At 41.4% G+C, this 18,571-nt stretch overlaps 2 protein-coding genes across 4 annotated transcripts in view; one reads left to right on the top strand and one right to left on the bottom strand.

Moving 5' to 3' along the window:
- Nucleotides 1-8,080: 8,080 nt before the first annotated feature.
- The window catches only part of AFTPH (aftiphilin), a 61,913-nt gene continuing 51,422 nt past the window's right edge, over nt 8,081-18,571 (bottom strand). For 2 of the 3 annotated variants that reach the window (XM_016224214.2, XM_016224215.2), the window contains 2 exons: nt 15,031-15,154; nt 8,081-9,227 (listed from right to left, as the gene is read on the bottom strand). In XM_016224214.2, coding sequence (XP_016079700.2) covers nt 9,083-9,227; nt 15,031-15,154 — 269 coding nt within the window. In that variant the 3' untranslated portion in view covers nt 8,081-9,082. Of the gene's footprint in view, nt 9,228-15,030; nt 15,155-18,571 lie in introns of those variants that run through there. The other variant, XM_016224216.2, reaches the window with a different exon arrangement.
- LOC107545935 (ubiquitin-ribosomal protein eL40 fusion protein-like) lies at nt 12,416-12,780 on the top strand. The gene is given in 2 exon segments (XM_087823598.1): nt 12,416-12,492; nt 12,494-12,780. Coding segments are annotated over 2 exon segments (288 nt in total). The 3' UTR covers nt 12,705-12,780.

Below are 18,571 nucleotides of genomic sequence, written 5' to 3'. Positions count from 1 at the left end.
AAAATCAAGCTAGTGAAAAATAAAAGGATGGGAGAACCCTTTTAGGTTAAAAGGAACATACAACCAAATGGGATGCAGGTTCCTTGAGCAGGCCCTGGTTTGAACAGGAAAGCTATAAAAGACATTTTAGGGACATTTAGGGATTTTAACAGACTGAGTTTCAAATGGTATTCAGAAATTACTGTAAATTTTCTTAGCTGTGATAACAGGGTTAGCAGAAGAATATTCCTTAATTTTGGATATGATGTTGGTGTGTGTGTGTGTTGGTGGGGGCAGGAGAGACGACATAATTTATTCTGAGATTGTCAGCAAAGTAAATAAGTAAATAAAATCTAAGATAACTGAGGTCCAGCATGGTTCAAGGAAGGAGAAAGAGAGGTTCCAAGAGGCACGACTCACCTTCTTGGGCTCTGCCATGCCCCAGGTACTTGACAAACCCCAGGGTGTGTATGTGCTATGTGAGCGGGGATGGAATGAACGGACAGAGCCATGGCCAAGCCAGATCTTCTGTGGCCCTCGGACACTCAGGAGTCCTTTGTGCTGGGGCTGATGGGCACTTGAGGACAGCCACACGGGAGAGCCATGAGCCACCAGGGTGCTAAAGCTGCATCTTGGGGATGTCCTTTGTTTCCTACCCAGCTGAATGATGACAGGATTATCTAAAACAAGAGCCCCTGCCCCTTTCTTTCATCATCCTTCAGAAGCACACCACAGACAATGACAGCTCGGGCAGAATGACAAGTGTCATCTTGTATGGAAGTGCCTGGGGGAAGCCTTTCCCCAGAGGTCAGCCCCGGGGAGGTACAGACCAGGGGCAGACATGGCCCTTCAGCTGGGAAAAGGGCTTTGTCGCTAGTCTTCAGGGAAAGGGCTTCCTGGCGGGTTCCCACCGGCCCCGGAGCTGGGACAGGCGGCCCTTTCGAGTCTTTGCTCCTCTCCCTACCAATCTCCAGGTTGGTGGAGGCTGATACTAGATAAATACCAGTTGTCACTGGTGGGCTCTGCCCAGATTTTCCACCCCTGACTGCATCCTTTCAACAGGTATCTGGTGACCGGGGCCCGTGAGCTCCAGCCTGCCTCACAGATGTGAGGTTCCAGCCACAAAACCAAAAAATCCTGGGGTGGGAAAGAAGAGTCCAGATTTCACTGCAAGTGAAGCTTTCCAGAGCTGCTGACTAAGGATTTTTCTTTCCAAACATCTGAAACAGCAAACAGATTGTAAATTAAGAGGGAGTTACAAGATAGTAGCTGAAGGGAAACAGGCCTCCCTGTGTTCTGGGTTCTAGCTGTTGCCTCCCTGACAGGACCTGGGCAGCCCGGAGAGGTGATTAAACAGGCTGGGGAGAGGGGCGGGCATGGAATAGGGGTGCTGCCGGGCACGGATCGGGTCACTGGGGAAAGAGTGCAGGCCTCCTTCGGGCCAAGGGAGAGCAGTTTCCGACGGGAGGTGGAACACTGGTCTGTGTCATTCTCTTGAGCCACTGAATTAATGAATCCCACCCAGATCAGAGTTCAGGCTCCCGAGGCAACTCAGCAAAAATAAAGCGAAGCAAAGCGTGACCCCACTCGAGGGAACGCTTCCCCTGCCCAGGGCAGTGAGTGAGGAGTTGGGCGGTCCTTGGGCCATGCTTCTCTCCTCCCACTGAGTCAAAATACTGATTTCAGGCAAGTGTCTGCAGCCAGCGGAGGCTTGAATTTACAATGAAAGGTGTGGTTCCAATCCTGCTGGATTTGGGGGCCTACACCCAGAACTCAAGGTTAAGAGAGCCTCCCTCACCCCCACCATGCCCCTAGCGCCTCCAGCCCCAACAGGCAGGTCCTGCTTTGGCTAAGAGAAGAGAGAAAGGGGTGGGCAAGTGCGATGTGGAGGCTGATGGACGGCGGGCAGGTCTCCGCACGGAACTGCCTTCGGGTGCCCTCGCTCGGCTGTCCAATTCAGTGACTCTCAGTGTGACGCCTCCTTTCAGGAACAACAAGCTTTGTCTGAGGGCCTAAGAGTGAGTCACACTCAGGCCTCGCTCAGGGGCCCGAGGAGTTTTCTGGGTTTGCTTCAGAATTTGGAGAATTGAATTGGTGATTGATAGAACAGGATATTTTTGGAAAAAATTCAGATGGGGCTTGAGGTGGGGTGGGGTTCACTGTATTTTCTGGGGAAGGCAAAGCACAGATTCTGGAAGGATCACTCTCCGGTTCACAGAAGGTCTCCTGCATAAACTGGGGGAGGTGGCAGACATTGCCCGGCACTGTGCCAGGGCCAGGGACAGACCCGATCCGACACATTCTTGCCTTCAAGGGGCCCTCAGCTGGAGGGAGAGAGGCGAGCAAATTGGTCATCGCAGAGCAAGGCGACAGGTGCTGTAGCGGCCCTGTCACACCCAGAGGCTGATACGTGCAGTCTCTGGGATGAGAGAGACCCGGTTTCAGACGCCTCTGCTCCGGCTGAGTGACCTGGGGGCAGTTAATGCTGCGAACCTCGGTTTCCTGCCGTCAGTGGCGCTCAGTTCAGCTGAGGCCTCTCAGGGTTACTGGGAGGGTGCAGCGCCCGGGCCAGGCCTCAGCAGCGCTCTCACCAACTGGAAACCAAGCCCTGTGAGGCTGGAGAGCTGGCTGTGTCTGAGGGGGTTCAGAAAGGCTCCCAGAGGAAGTGACATGGGCCACATGGTGAAGGAGAGCATTTCTGGGAAGGACGGTAGCCCGGGCCACCCCCAGGGACCATTTAGTAACTGTAAGGAGCTGGCCATTCAGGCAGGAGCCCGTGGCCCAGTCAGGACGAAGATCCCAGGTGCAGGGTGACAAGCCAAGGAGTTGAGACTTTGCGCAGAAGGCTAAGGGGGTGCTCGGAGGGCTATTTAACAGCAAAGGAGGACTCTTGTCCTAGTGGGAGGTGCACCGCGCAGGGAGGCAAGGGGGGTGCAGGTGAGTGGGGCTGTCACAGCAGGCATGTGAGAGACGACGGGGCGGAGAGGGAGGAAATGGATATTTAGGGTAACGGACAGGGCCCTAGAACCAGCAGGGTTAGGGGTGAGGAAGGGGAGCGGGGCAAGAGCAATTCTGGGGTTTGGGCAGTTAGTGGAGATGGGGCCCATCAAGGCGAGGGAGCGTGGCAGGGATGAGGCATGGGGGCGGGGGTGGCAGGTAAGGCAGGATTGTGGGGCGCAGGCTTCAGTCCAGGAGTCTGTGGGATGTCTGGGCGGGGATGGCCAGGGGCTGTCAGAATGGGGGTGCGGAGCTCAAGGGAGGGGCGAGGATGGGCTCTTGACCAAGAACATTACCTGTTTGGACTAAGGATGCCATACAAGAAATACTATGTAGAAGACCAAACAGCCCCTTTTCTGAGTTGGACACAAGACCTCACTCTCACTCCTTGACCCTTGTGGTCTTTCCTAACCCTGGTCGCCGACCCTCAGGAGAGAGACAATGACACAGGAGAGGAGCATGAACTTGGGTCAAAAAGGTGAGAGCCAAAGGAGCTGAAGTCACAGCTCGCAGTCTATTTCAGGGTATAGAAAGGTGACTATTGTTTTAGCTCCTAAATCCTGGTTTTGGAAAACTAAAGGAAGGGGGTGGTTTTTGAAAGAGGTCAATTAAAAGTGAAATGTGTGAAGTGATAGTCCAGGCTGAAAAAATAAGCTAAAATGATGGGTACCTTAAACATAGGAGCTATATTGAGGGCAAGCTGAGTATCCTGGAGGTCAGCCTGACTTCCTGATGCTGGTCGGGAAGACAACCCTATTCCCCCCGTAGCCCTTTGCCTGCATCAGCAATGATGGAATCCTGGCCCCGGTGAACCACGACCCAGAGTTTCTTACTGAGGGCTTGCTGTGTGTCCGTGGTGAGATGGGTACCTCATTTGATCTCCCATCTCGAGTAGATGTTATTTTACCTTCTCCTTATTTTGTGACCTTTATGCTGCTTTTGGAGCACTAGGTCACACAACTTTTCAAGCCGAATGAGGTGTTGGAGATCATCTGGAGAAATGCTCAGGATGGCCCGTGAAATGCCACAGGCATTGTGTGGCCGAATTCAGCAAGGCTGCACGTGTTTTTAGGAGTTGTGGGCAAGATGGGGAAATTCGGTTGTCATTGTGTTGAGAAGCAATATGCTCAGTCTTCCCTGGGAGGGGAGGTGCAGAGTTTGTACCGCTCAACATTTGCATGATTTGGATCACAAGGGTTATTTATGAATCTGTAGATGACAAAGTTGCTAGGTGTACAATTAAGACTTGATGAGGCAGACTGAAACAATTGTCTAAAGCTAACAAAACAAAGTTGTAAAAGGATAAATGTAGAACTCTGCTTTTACATTTTTTTATTTAAAAATTTCAATTACAATTTACATTCAATATTTCTTATTAATTTCAGGTGCATAGCACAGTGGTTAGAAAATCATATACTTTACAAAATGCTCACCCTGATATTTCTAGAACCCAACCGGCACCATACATAGTTATTACAATATTACTCACTATAACTCTTGTGCTGTACTTTACATCCCCATGACTGTTTTGCAGCTACCAATCTGTACGTTTTAATGCCTTCATCTTTTTCGCCCAGTCCCCTACCTATTATGCCCAGTCTCCCAACCCCTCTAGTAACTACCACGATTAGAATTCTATTTTTAAATTTAAATATTCAATGACACAAGTAGATAACAGAGAAAATCTGGCTTAATGACAGTTATGGGGAAAATGCTGTTTACACAATGAATTAAAGAGCCAACGTTGTTGCCATATACAGTAATGTAACTTTAGACTACATTTGAAAGAAGAGTCTTGAATAAAATACATGTGAGCCCCATGCCAGCGATGGGGCAACATTTGGTCCAGTCTGGGGAGCACACTGAGAAGAACTTTGACAAACTGGAACAACATGCAGAGAATGATGGATATGGGGAAGACCTGGAAACTATGTCATCATACGAGACCTGGCGGAGGAAGGGAACAGGGAACATGACAATGGGCTTCAGGCATTTATGGAGAAGGGATTTGGTTTATCTCATGCATAGGGGTAGCAGGTTATGGGGAGGCGGGTTTCCACTCAACGGCAGCCCTAACAATCAGTGCTGGGGGGAGGGGGGGGGAGTCTTGTGAGATTCTGAGCCCATATGAGGTCCCTAAAAATGTTCAGTCAAAGGTTGACTGGCCACTCATTCCAGAGGAGATGCAGAAGGGTGTAAATGAAAAGGCCAGGAGTCAGGAAAACTGGATTCTGGTCCTGCCTCTGGTTACAGATGTGTAATGTTGTGCAAGTCACTTTCCTTGTCTAGCCTTCACTCTCTCCAGCTCTGAGAATTTCATCATCATAGGCTTTGAACTTTTGGTAGCAATGGAACCAACACTTTTTTCAATTCTATAGACTTAAATACTTCATATATACCTGAGGTACGGGAAACTTAAAAAAGGGGTTATCCAAGATCTTATAGCTGCTTAGTGGCAGTTATATTTAGACCACACAACTCCTACTCTAACCCAGTGCCCCTTCCACTGCACCAGGCTGCTCCCTGCTCCCACCAATGATTTGTCTTAGCATTTGTTTTCCCCAAGGCCCCAGTGCTGCCCTCTACAGATTCTCCCCCACTTGGAAAAGCACCAGGAAAGCACCAGATCCAGTCTGAAGCATCCAGACAACAATCCAGAATCCATCCCTCTAAGTTTTCCTTTAGCTCAATGAGATGCTGTTTGTATGGGCTGAGAAGTGAAAAGCGGGTGTGGCCCAGCCTTACGGTTGCCCTTCAATCTGTTCTTTGCTTTCTCCTTACTACTCGACTCCTTTTTGAACTGTCACCCAGAATAAATGTACGTCCCAGTCTCTTCTGCAGCTACATATGGTGCTACAGCTAAACTCTGGCCAATAGAATGTAATTGGACATAATGTGTAAACTTTATGGGAAGTGTCCTTGATGGGAGGGAGATTCCCTTCTTCCATGGTGACTGCAGGCACCTTGGACCATAGGGTACAAACCACGCAGAGAATAGTGGACCAAGACAGTAAGAGCTTCAGTCTCTGATGGTCTCATGAAACCTCTTTACCAGCCCCAGACTGTTTCCTCCTGCTTTACAGGCAAGAGAAATAAGCTTCTATTGTTGAAGCCCCCATTACCATTTCTCATTAACTGTCATTGATTGTAAGACAGCATTGTTTTATACATCACCAAGCAAAAGAAACCACTGCCAAATGAGCGGGTAACCTATCCGATTGTATGATACATTTCCAACTTCAGAGTTTGAATGTGACAAAAGTATGAGTCTTATTACGTGAGATGCAGCATTTAAGTTTTTGTTACAGCTGAGCCTAATCCTGATTCAGGAAACATGAGGGAACAGAAAGATGGCAAATTCTAAAGAACACGATAATCATGCAGAGGGAAGAACACGTTTCTATATAAAAGAATGACTCATGAAAATAGTAATGACACATGACTCAACCCAGGAAAGTTTCTCCTATACTTCCCAGTCTGGCTCGGACTAACTGGGGCATTATGTATGGCTATTTGGATTTGGCCATCCTGTGAGATGAGACTAGGGGTGAGTGAGCTGGTTTAAGATGTCCAGGACACAAAGCTGATTGCTAAACCAGTCCCTACTATGTGTGATTAGACTTTCAGGGTCACTCCTTGGTTTCTTCTCTCCATTTCTGCAGAGTCCCCCTGGCTGACTTTGAGAAAGACAAATGGACGGCTGATGACCAAGACAAGCCTGCATCTGACAGACTCTCCCTTAGCTGAGATCACAGGATGCTCCAGGCTCTTCCTGCAGCAGCCATTACTACCGCTTTCTGGGGCAACTGGAGCCCTGGCCTGGTGCAAAAAAAAAAAAGCTGAGCACTTTTAGTCCTCAAGACTAGAGCCCCAACTTTAACCTATGACAATCCGATATTAATGTGCCTATTGTGATTAAAACATCCAGAGCCAATATGATTCACGAAAAGGGAAATCTGGCTTATCTAAAAGTGGTTGTAAAATGAAACACCCATTTTCTGTGAGTCATAAAGCAGGATTACTTTCATGAGGAAGGCCCACTTGACTGTTTTAAAATAATGCAATAACTTGTTATTTTCAGTGCTCCTTTCTGTAAGTGTTTTAAACGTACCAGGATTCCTGAGGCCTTCACAGATTCTGCTGTTCTATTTCTTATTGACTATCTTCTCATGTGACAAGTGTTTCACATGTATTATTTAATACATCAACCCCACAGGCTGCTAGTATCATTCCCATTTTAAAAGATAATATACTTAGGGCTCAGAGAAGTTGATTACCTTCCTCATGGTAACACAGCTAATAAATGCACTCTACATTTGGGTTGGTGAAGGTTGTCATTACAACTTAGTTGTAACGTGCTGCAGAAGCAACCATTTAAGCTTCCAATACTGAAACATGTCAAGTTCTGCTGAGAGTAATTTTACCCTTCCATTCAGGTCACTGGGCAGTGGAGACTTGTGACTATTCTGAGGGAAAGCCTTCTCTGAAAGGAAAAAAAAGTTGGGGAAGTGATGGGAGATGGACTAGAGGGTAAGTGTGGTCACCCCAGGCTGTACTTAAATTACACTCAGGCAAGTGTCCCAATGGCCCGTGTAATAACCTGGCAACCCAGGACTCTCTGTCAATGATGGAGGTGCAAACGGGTTCCACTAGGACATTCTGTAGCAGATACGAAGTGTTGGGCTTTGGGGCTGACTGCCTTTTTCTAATGAAATACATCAAGTGACTTTTTGGGGAAGCAGTATGTAATATTTTACAATTACTTTTTAGAAATTTTCTGCTCACCTTAATTTCATGCATATATTTCCTTAGAAATAAAAAAAATCCCTACAAATCCCTATTTAGCCTTGCCAATTCTGACGAAGATACATTATAATGAATCATGGGAATTTCTTTTATGATCTCATGTTCTACATAAAAACAGCTCAGCTACTTAAAATGACTGAGACAATTCTTATGGGCCAGATTCAAATTCTTCCTGGTTTCAACAGGTGGAAGCCCTACCAAATGCTTTCCCCTGGATTGAAACACATTAAATGGAATAAAACTTCACATCCAAACCCATTAAGTCTTCCCCAGATACCAAAGGACAAAGACACCAGGCTACATTTCTTTTAAATTATTTTATTTTTGTGTAAGCTAAAAGGAAATTTACACACTGAAATCTCCAAAGACCTTGGGCATGCATATTACCCTTGTTAGAGGTTCTTCTACATGTCTCTCTTTTTTCCATAGGAATTTCCCCAAACATTTAAAACCCATAGTTTTTACTGTATATACAGCCTAAACCATAGCAATCTATGATTATGTCATTTTACACTGTGCAAAATCCTCAAAAAATAGTGGTATGACAGAACAAAACAAACCCACAACAAGTAAGTTTCATGGTAAGACAGTCACGTAATTTGGCCCTTCTCCAAACCAAACTGATTTAAGACAGACACACAATCTCTCTAAACCCCTCCAATCAGGTTCTGACAATGATCCATACCCTGTAACAAAGGAGCAATCGATGAAGTACTTTGCAAAAGGTCAAACAGCAATATGCCAGATTGAAAAGATTAAAAAAGAACACAAAAATGTTAACAAAAGCCAGATCTGAAACAAACCCACCAAGCGCACGCACACACACACAGACACACACACACACAACGATGACTCTGGAGCTCATTTATGATAGCAAAAGTAATTCAACATATAATATGAAAAATTAATAGGACATTCAATGCGATCTAAAAGACTGAAGGGGATTTCACAGACAGTGGAGATTTGAATTTTTAATTTTCTTTTTTTTATTTCAAAAGTTTTGTAAGAAGGACACCACCAGTGTATTTCACAAAGACATAAATGTATACACCCCAGCAACACAAAAAGAATAAATCTTCAAAAATGTTCACCCCCGATTATTTACATTTTTTTCTAATATAAATTTAGGACTTCAGTATGTAAATAAATATACATTACTATGTATACCTTTCTAGTGTGGCTTACCAACAAATCAGCTGAACTTGAATTTTTTTTTTAATTACAGCAGGTATGCTTTTGATGGTAGGAAAGGGATGGAGAGAAGGAAAAGCCATTGAAACTGTGCAATTCATATCAGTTATCAGTCTGCTTTCTCCTGGGAGCTCGTGGAAGGTGTTAACGTGGCTGGGAACATCAACACCTTGGCATGCATGAACGTTAAGTCAGGAAGGCTGGCGATCACCCTGATGGCTTCTTCACTGAGGTGCTCTTCTCTTTTCGGTTTCCTATTGGCAAATGAAAAAAGACAAGTGTGTTAATGCGGCTCCACTTTGCTGTGGATCAAATGTGAGAAAATCCACTCTCAAGACAGTAATCTATGGGGGCTTGAGTATCTTTTTCTCTGCCTGTTCCAGAAACTCATGATCCTTTTGTGCTGTGTTTCCTATGCCAGACGCCAAGTCTCTTATGAAGAAGTATGCCTTATTTATGTATTTCATTATAGCCAGGCATGTACAAACAGATATTCACATGTACCTGTGTACAGCTCAAAGCTTTACTTAAAAAAAAAAAAAAAATTACTTATTTTTTAAAATTTTAAATATTTTTTTAATTGATTTCAGAGAGAGAAAGGGAGAGGGAAAGAGAGACAGAAACATCAATGATGAGAGAGAATCATTGATCAGCTGCCTCCCCCACGCCCCACACTGGGGATCGAGCCCCCAACCCGGGCATGTGCCCTGACCAGGAATCGAACAGTGACCTCCTGGTTCATAGGTTGATGCTCAACTACTGAGCAACACCGGCTGGGCTCACAGCTTTACTTTTAAGGCTAGGAGCATCTACCCAGGCATACTTTCAAAATGTTACTTAGCAGAAATATAACTGAGAAGCCCTGATAACACTCCTCCCAATTGGATTTTCCCCTGCTCCCAGTGAAACTACCAAAATTACCTCAACATAAAACAAAGTATGTCTGGCACAAGACCTTGTAAGTCATTTTAACCTCAGGCACTCTTTATCCCCAATGGGGAATTCCAGGAGAGAAAGCCCTTAGCTCAAAAACACCCAGTCTCAGTCCCACAGGGACACAGATGGCTGGTCTAAATGCAGCAGCACCAGGGCCGGCTGCTGATGCTGAAGATGTGCACAGGCAGGAGGAACTTGGGAAGCGGGGAGACTCGAAGCCCTGTGGGTTCTCTAGGTGAAGTATATTTCACTGCAGTGGCCCTGGGTGCTAGAAGTGAGTAGTTTGGTGCCTAGCACACATATGAAGAACTCCTGGTGATCCATGTCCTCCCAGCAGGTGAACCACAGAAAATGCCAACAGAGCCTCAAATGTGGCCCAAACTGAGCACATGATTGTAATCCAACCTTTATTTTTTCCAGGAGGTTAAATATATTGAAAGACTAGTTGTAGTGATAAAAATATTAATTTTAGACCAAAGTTAATATAAAATAGTTGACTCTAAGAAGCTCGATCTCTTTTATGATAAAGGATAGTTGGTACTCTATTAGGCATGACACAAATTATTCCTTCCACCTAAATATTTTCTTTGTTTTGGGGATGGGTAGCAGAAAGTCAGGAGATAATGCAAGAAAGACAGATGCAGGCCTTTATTTTATATCAAGGCTTTTCTGTTGTTACCACTTTTGAATTCAGGCTGAGATCAAAAGATTTTATAGAACGATTAAAAAATCAAAACACCAGACTTTTAGGACCAAAGTTCTTCAGTGGGGTGCAGGGGTCAGCTATCGGCACACTGAAACCATCAGCGGATCGAGTAATACTGAACTGAGTTCTAGGGTTTCTAAGCAGAAATTTTTTCTGATTAAAATCTACATTTAATTGTACTTAAATAGTGGCAAAACTATTAGATGGATGTTTGATGGGGAATTGGATATCTGTATCACTCCAAAGTAAAACCAGATAGTTCCCTTTTTAGTCTAAAAGTGAAAAACTGGAAGTATAAGATGGAAAGGGTAAGATCGACCTCTCTCCGACGGTCGATCTCAGCATCACTAACAATGGAGTCAACCCCAAGTTACGTGTCTTCTGATGTGATACAACACCTATGACGCATTCTAGCCAATAGTTTACCAGACTTTATCAAACCTTTAGATATAATTTCCAGTTTACAGGAAATAAGGGGAATAAAGAAATATATTAAACACTACTTGAAGGAAACAAACAGGCAAATCCAAAGGTTGGGATGTTCTTCAGCAAGACTGGATTGATCACTAACAAGCTAGTGTTGTAAAACTGAAAAGCAAAAAGGATTGAGGGTAGAGATGCTATGTTAAAAGGGACTTAAGAGCCATAACAGCCCGATACAATAGTGTTAAAGTGAATATTGGTTTGGACAAAGCAGGGAGAAAGGACATTGTCAGAGAAATCTAAATATAGCCTGGGGATTTGATGAAATGAAAATTTGCTGAAACTGACAGATGGAGATCACTGATTGCAAGAGTAGATTCAATTCAATGTGGACTATAAAATCTCATTTTTGGTTAAAATAACACGTATGTGTATATTTGCATAGAAAAAGATCTGAAAGAGTATGCACTAAGGAGTTACAGTGATCTGAGTGGTAAGAATGTGATAGTTGAAAATTTTTTGTTGGCTTGTATTTTCTAACTTTCTACAATATATCTTACTGCACTTGTAATGACAAAAGGTTATAGCAATAGTAACAAAACTGCACCTCAATGGACTCCTCATTTGTGGAGTACAGTGGGAGTACGGGAAAGGAAGAAACTTCTACCCAAGGAATGGTTGGTAAAGGTTATTCAAGGGTTTCTACGAATTGCCTCATTTTAGAGGCACTACATGTAGGCAATAAGAAGCTGTATTTAAAAGTGAGAAAAAGTTTTCTTTGTGTATTTACCTGTAGTCACTGTACAGCAATGTGATCTAGTTTTCTTAAAATATAAGGAAGATAAATGCTTGTGGAGAATTTGAAAATAAAAAGTTGTATCATGACCTTTGCTCAAAGCCAGAGGCAGTGACCTAATTTTGATTTCTAAGTCTCTCCAGTTAAGATGTATCCTTTTTGTCAAGGGAATACAATTAAGAGTCCAGAAATAAACCCATACACTTATGGTAAATTGATTTTAACAAGGGTGCCAAGGCCATTCCATGGGTGAAAGAACAGTCTTTTTAACAAACACTGCTGGTACAACTGAATATCCTTATGCAAAACAACCAAATTGGACCCCTATCTCACACCATATTAAAAACTAACTCAAAATGTATCAAAGAGCTACTAGATGTAAGAGTTGAAATGACAAAACTCTTAAAAGAAAACCTAGGTGTAAATGTTCTTGACCTTGAAGTAGGCACTGGTTTCTTAGGTATGACACCTAAAGCACAAGCAACAAAAGAAAACATATAAATTGTATTCATCAAAATAAAGAAACTTTTGTTCTTTCTCTTTAATGAGGTGGCCAAGCAGCCTCCCCAGCAGATGGAGAGATGTGGATCTGTGTGAAGACTCTGGCTGACAAGATCAGCACCCTCGAGGTTGGGCCCAGTGACACCACTGAGAATGTCAGAGTCTTCCCTGTACTTGGTGCTTTGTCTGCAGGGTGGCATCATGGAGCCCTCCCTCTACCAGCTTGCTCAGAAGTACGACTGCGTTGAGATCATCTGCCCCAAGTGTTACAGCTGCAAGTGTTATGCACACCTGCATCCACACACTGTCCAATGCTGCAAGAAGTGTGGCCACACCAATAACCTGTGCTCCAAGAAGAAGGGTAAATAAGGCCTCTCCACCACCTCCTCGGCCACAGGGTGGCCTCCCTGCCTGCACCCCATGGCCCTGAGGCCTCAATAAAGTTTCCCTTTTGTTGAAAAAAAATTAAGAAACTTTCATGTTTCACAGGACACTGTCAAGAAAATGAAAAAACAATCCACAGAATGAGAAAATGTTTGCAAATCATTTACCTGATAAAGGTCCAGTATCCAGAATATGTAAAGAATTCTTACAATAATAAATACCAAATTAAATGAGAAAAGGTAAGCAATAAGATGAAACTATTTGAAAACCAAGAACTTGGATTTCTTTAATAAGAAGTCACTTTTACAACCTATGTATGGAAAGAGAAGAGCACATGTACTTTCTCTCACATATGCAAAAACACTTAGAAGATGAGATCTTGTTTGTTACATGTCAAATTTCCTCTACCTAGACCACTATTCCTTAACCTTTTCTTACCCCACAGCCCCTCAATGCTCTTGCACTCTATCTCTTATGTACTGTCAGGAGCCAAGAAGATTTTGCTGAGCTTTACATTCTACAGTTTACTCAAAAGCAAAAAGAAAAAATGAAAGAAACGAAAGGAAAATGATACAAACACTCACAATGCTTTCTGAAGCTGGATGAGCCACCCCCTTTCTCTTCCATGTGCAACTGAGAAGGACTTATGGGGACACTTTATAGTATTACCTTCTAATTGTAAGACTTGTGAAGATGTCACCATTTTCAAACAATTAATTCCTCAAAATAGAAAATACAAAGTTGGCAACTTGTTTTCTTTTCAAATTTATTGTGTTTTAAATATAAAGCTGAACAAGTAGTAGAGAGTAATTCAATGCAGCTACAACACTGTCGGTCACTAGGATACACAGCATAACTTTAGTTCATTCCATAATATACAGAAAAGGGAAAAATAAAAATAACTTCTTAAAGCGATAGAAAAGTTGGAAAAGTTCCCTAGTGTACATACAGCATTTTCCAAGGATGAGTTAAAAAGTTAGGAGAGCAAGTTAACAATGTGGTTTAGAGCTCCTCCTAATGGTGTAAAGAATGAATTCTCATCATTGGGACTTCCAAAACTCTACTATAATTGTTCGCTCAGTGAGATTGCAGAGTAAAAAAGGTAAGGAAACAGTATGATTGTCCTTAGAAAAGACTGTCCAAAAAATAGCAGGGTAAAGCCCAAATGATAAAAACATCAGTTTTTTTTTGTTGTTTTACAAGTTAAACGTGCATTAGCTTTTGGTTAACATACACAGAAAAAATGGAGAAACTTGTATGCGAAGAATTTCAAGTTGAAAATATGATTTATTTGGAAGTAGAAAAAATTAGAAAGCAAGCAAAACACCCACAATGGCTTAATTTATAAGCAGATTCACTTAATAGTAGGTTTTAATAGTGCCAGGTAGCGTCACTGCAAAGAAATAGGGGTAATGAGAGCAATGGAAAGAATCTGTGGACAAATGAGCATGTGCATGCTACATATCTACCTCAGGGAAAAGTTAAGGGTATCCATAATTATAATTATAAAAAAAATAATGGCTTTTAATAATTATAAATATTAATAGCATTAATAATAATAAATAATAAATACCTGAGTGAATGAATACTTAAACATTTTAAAATGCTCATGTATCATGGACGTGAGACAGCAGAACTGGTATGCCAATGAACCAATATCTGTTCTTGCAGTAGTGGTTTATTGGCTCATAATAATTAGCTTATTAGGAACTGGCTTATTCTTATGGCTAACATGTCAAAGCAATGGCTTATTCTAGTGCTTATCTATGTAAAACTAAAGGTTTCCTGAATCCTAAAGACAAGGCCCAAGTGACATTCCTTGTATCTGGTTCCGACACCGAGAGGTAACTGCTTTTCTAAGGCCATGCCCCTGAAGGGGCGCCCAGAAACCTTGGGAAAGTAATCAGTGGTGCTGCACATGTAAAAATTCAGAAAATAAAATTGTGACTCCAGGAGTGTGAGACTGGGTTCCCAGAGAGCTAGGGAAGTTATGAAAGGAAAGAGGGAATGTTTCTACAGTGGCTTGATGATCTTAATACTTAACCAGAATTCTCTACAGAGTTGGGAGTTGGAGGAGAGAAAAAACCACATTTGTTAGCTCTTTCTAGTGTCTCATGAAATAGCTTGCTCTAATATAGTTCATAATTAAACATTTGACACTATTTTCTGGAATTCGGCACTATTGGTTTTTACTAACATAAAGTGAATTTTGATACAACACATTGGAAAACTGAGAATTTATTTGCTTTCCCATTTGGGTTGTTTAAACACAGAATCCAAAGTCAGGGTGTAATGAACACTAACTGTTTACCTGGTAGATGTGCTTGTCTTCTCAACTGTGGACATGAGTCTTGCAAATGCATCAGTCACTTTGAGGCTTGAGGTGGAGATTTCCAGCTTAGACGTTGTTAACTCATACAACTCTGGATCCACACCTTATAGTATAAAATGACAGTCAGTGATGGCAAGCTGCAATGGGTCACTCGGTTAGCCACAATCCAAGATGCAAAAGGCAACTGTTCTGTAAACATCTGAGTCTTTTAAAAGCATAACACATCTTTAGTACACTATACTACAGCACTTATTTTTTAAATTATAAGTTTCACTTCGCCGAGTTTTTATAAATAGAAAAATACTTTCAAAATTCTACTTTGGGTCCAGCCAGTGTGGCTCAGCTGTTGAGCATCAGCGCAGGAACCAAGAGGTCACAGTTTGATTCCTGGTCAGCGTTCATGCCCAGGTTTCAGGCTCGATCCTCAGTAGGGAGCATGCAGGAGGCGATCGATGATATTTCTCTCTCTTCAGTGTTTCTCTCTCTCTATCCCTTTCCCTCCTCTCTCTCTAAAAAGAAAAAACCCCCCAAAACAACAAAATTCCACTTTGGTATATAGTCTTTAACATAATAACATCCAAACACTTCTAAAAATTCTATCTGCTTTAGAAAACTCCCTCAATTCTGCTTTAGTTTGCAATATGAAAGTTAACAATGTTTTATAAATAGGATGCACATGATTTGTTATACAATAGGACACCTCAATTTTTAAATTAACTGATTAACCTCATTTTTGAACGTCCCCCTCCCCCTACCTTCTTGACCATTTTCTTGCATTATTTTCTTCCACACAAAAAGAATTGGAAGCTAATATAAAGTTTCAAATATGGTAAATGATTTGGTTAAATATTCTGACAATCTAAGGAAATACTATATTACTCAAAGCATTAAATTATTGCTAAAGATAAATTAGATACCAAATTGTTTTTTCTAAGAAGTAGGAGGGTATAATATTCTCAGAAAAAGTGGGGAAAAAAAACTACTTTTGGACAAAATGAAAATTGTCTCAAGACTTAATTATATTTCTATAGTCTTATATCTAAATCTAGTAGCTAACAGTCTAAATATCTTGCTAGAGGAATTCAAAATGAAGCTGTGCTAGAGGATTAGATTTGCTGTAAAAGTCTATAAAAATCCTCCCCTTATCTGACTTCAATAAAATATATACACATTTTAAAATATTTCCCTTGAATATAAATTTATATTAAATATGACTATGAAAACAATGAAAAGAACAATTAAATATTTCAACTCAAGCTAAACTTTTTTTAGGTAATAAAGACAATCAGATAAACAGACAGTAAGGAAGAATGTTTTACAGCTTCATCAATCTTTACTTATTATTTCTAAAAAAACCCTGATGGTCAGCTGATAAAAATTATATATAAATGCACATATTGATATTAACAGGCTTCCTCCTTTTAGGATATTTCAAGATAAGGAAAAACAAAACAAAACAGGAACTACCTTCAACTTTGCAGATGATTAGCACATATAAACACAGATCTCAGATGTTTACAGAAATCAAACAAGCAAAAGCGTCTTCCACAGTTACCATGTCCAACAAGGGAGGAAGGCTATAGAAAATGTTTGTTGACTCTCCCAAGTTCTTAATATTTCATTAAGGTACCGTTTCAAAATATACTTAGAAGGCATTTTCTTTGTATTTTTATAATAAGTATATAAGTTGCAATTAAAATTATAGAAATTATAGATGCCTGTAAATACAGGGACCAAACGAACCCAAAATACCTCTTTCCTCCACTGTGAAAGGTTAGCTTTTAAGTAACCACAAAATTTCAGTAGATGTCTAACACATAATGCAGAATAAAAACTGCATTCTGACTGGCAACAGGAAAGTGCTAGTAAAAATTTCTTGGATTTGTAAAATATAGGCCACTTGGCTGTCAAGCAGGAAAGTGGTAGATAAAAAACCAAAACAATCAACCTCCCCAGCTGAAAACAAACACTATCACACAAAAAAGAAAAAAATAGTATTATGGCCTTTTTCAACTACCTACTCTATACTAATAATTAGAGAGTAATTCTTTTTAATGGAAGAGTTATTTTAAACAAAACCTTAATGAGGCACAGTTTAGTTACATAACTAAAGCTAGCCAACCAAGTTCTATGCCAACCTCCTAAGTCTCACACACAAAATAAATAACCGCAAGCTGAGACAAAATGACTTTCCCAGAAACAAGTCAGAAAAAGTGCAAGCAAGTGGTGAAATGGAATACTAAGGGAAGGTGTTGATACCTGTAGCTTGATGGTAAGTTTTAACAAAACCCAATAGCAATAAAAAGAAGGCAAAGCAACTTTATAGTAATCAAGTTTATACAGCAGCTAGAGCATATTAATGAAAATACATAACAAAAATATTTAAAAGGTTCCAAAGTAATGAGGACCGCATTTGACCATGCTAATTTCATGTCCATCACAGTTCTAAGCTTCTGAAACCACTTCTCTTCTCGAAGCTGTGTATACTGAGCCTGGTTATCAGGTCATTTCTGTACTTCTTTATGTGGTTAGATTATCTGACTCCCATGGATGGTTTTTAACTGAGTTTGAAATGTAACCAAAAATTAAATTTAAACCAGGTTTTTAGGCATCCAAAAATAGCGACTTCATTTAAATTATAATACAGTTCATGACAAAACAAAGCTAAGAGCAAATTAAAAATGGGAGCCTGGTAATTCATTCTTGGGACTACAGTTATAAGGAAATTGATACACACTTTCCCCCCCTATTAAGTATTAAAAACAACTAATTAGTTCACCCAGGTCATTCCATAGCTCAAATGTATTTAGAAGTAATTTAAGTAAATAGTGAAATATCATTTTGAAGTTGAAACCAGACACGGATTGTTTTTTTTCATAAATGCTTGCAAAATCTTGGGAACAATGAACATGATAACCAGGCCTTAGATTGGAGGAACCGAGTCATTCTACCAAATGGCCTTGGACCTTCCTCAGAGCAGGATCAGATTTCCACAACCAGACCTTGTAGAAGGGCATCCTGGTCCCAGGCTCACCCTTAGCTGACTCTTTTACTCTCCCCCATTTCCCATCATGGCGCCTACACTGCTGGAAGTGGGTGGCAGGGTTATCTAGTTGAATAGAACAAACCCAGCAAATTCTCAGGAACCAGTTTGGCTATGTAACTGGCCACTAGTGGGGATACAGAGGGATCCTTGCTATGCACTATGGGCATCAGCATCTATATATAGCACCCCAATAGCTATCTGATGATCAATGGGCATGATTACCAGATCACAAGTTGGGATGACAGAGTCATTAAAATCATATTAAATAAAATGTAAACATAAAATGCCATTATATTTTAATCTTTTATTCAGTTAGAAAGTAACAAAATACATTAGTTCTTTGGTCAATGAACTGGACTTTTGCAGGGCTGAACATTAACAGGCACTCCAAGTAAGGTTTACTTCTAACTTTTACTATCTCATAGCAATTATTTTCTACTATTAACTTTTGTAACTTTTTTTCCTTCACATGGA

This window comes from Miniopterus natalensis, chromosome 13 (assembly GCF_054644295.1).
Source record: "Miniopterus natalensis isolate mMinNat1 chromosome 13, mMinNat1.hap1, whole genome shotgun sequence".
NCBI lineage: Eukaryota > Metazoa > Chordata > Mammalia > Chiroptera > Miniopteridae > Miniopterus > Miniopterus natalensis.
The sequence above is the reverse complement of the archived record's forward strand: the minus strand, read 5'-3'. Positions and strand labels throughout refer to the sequence as shown.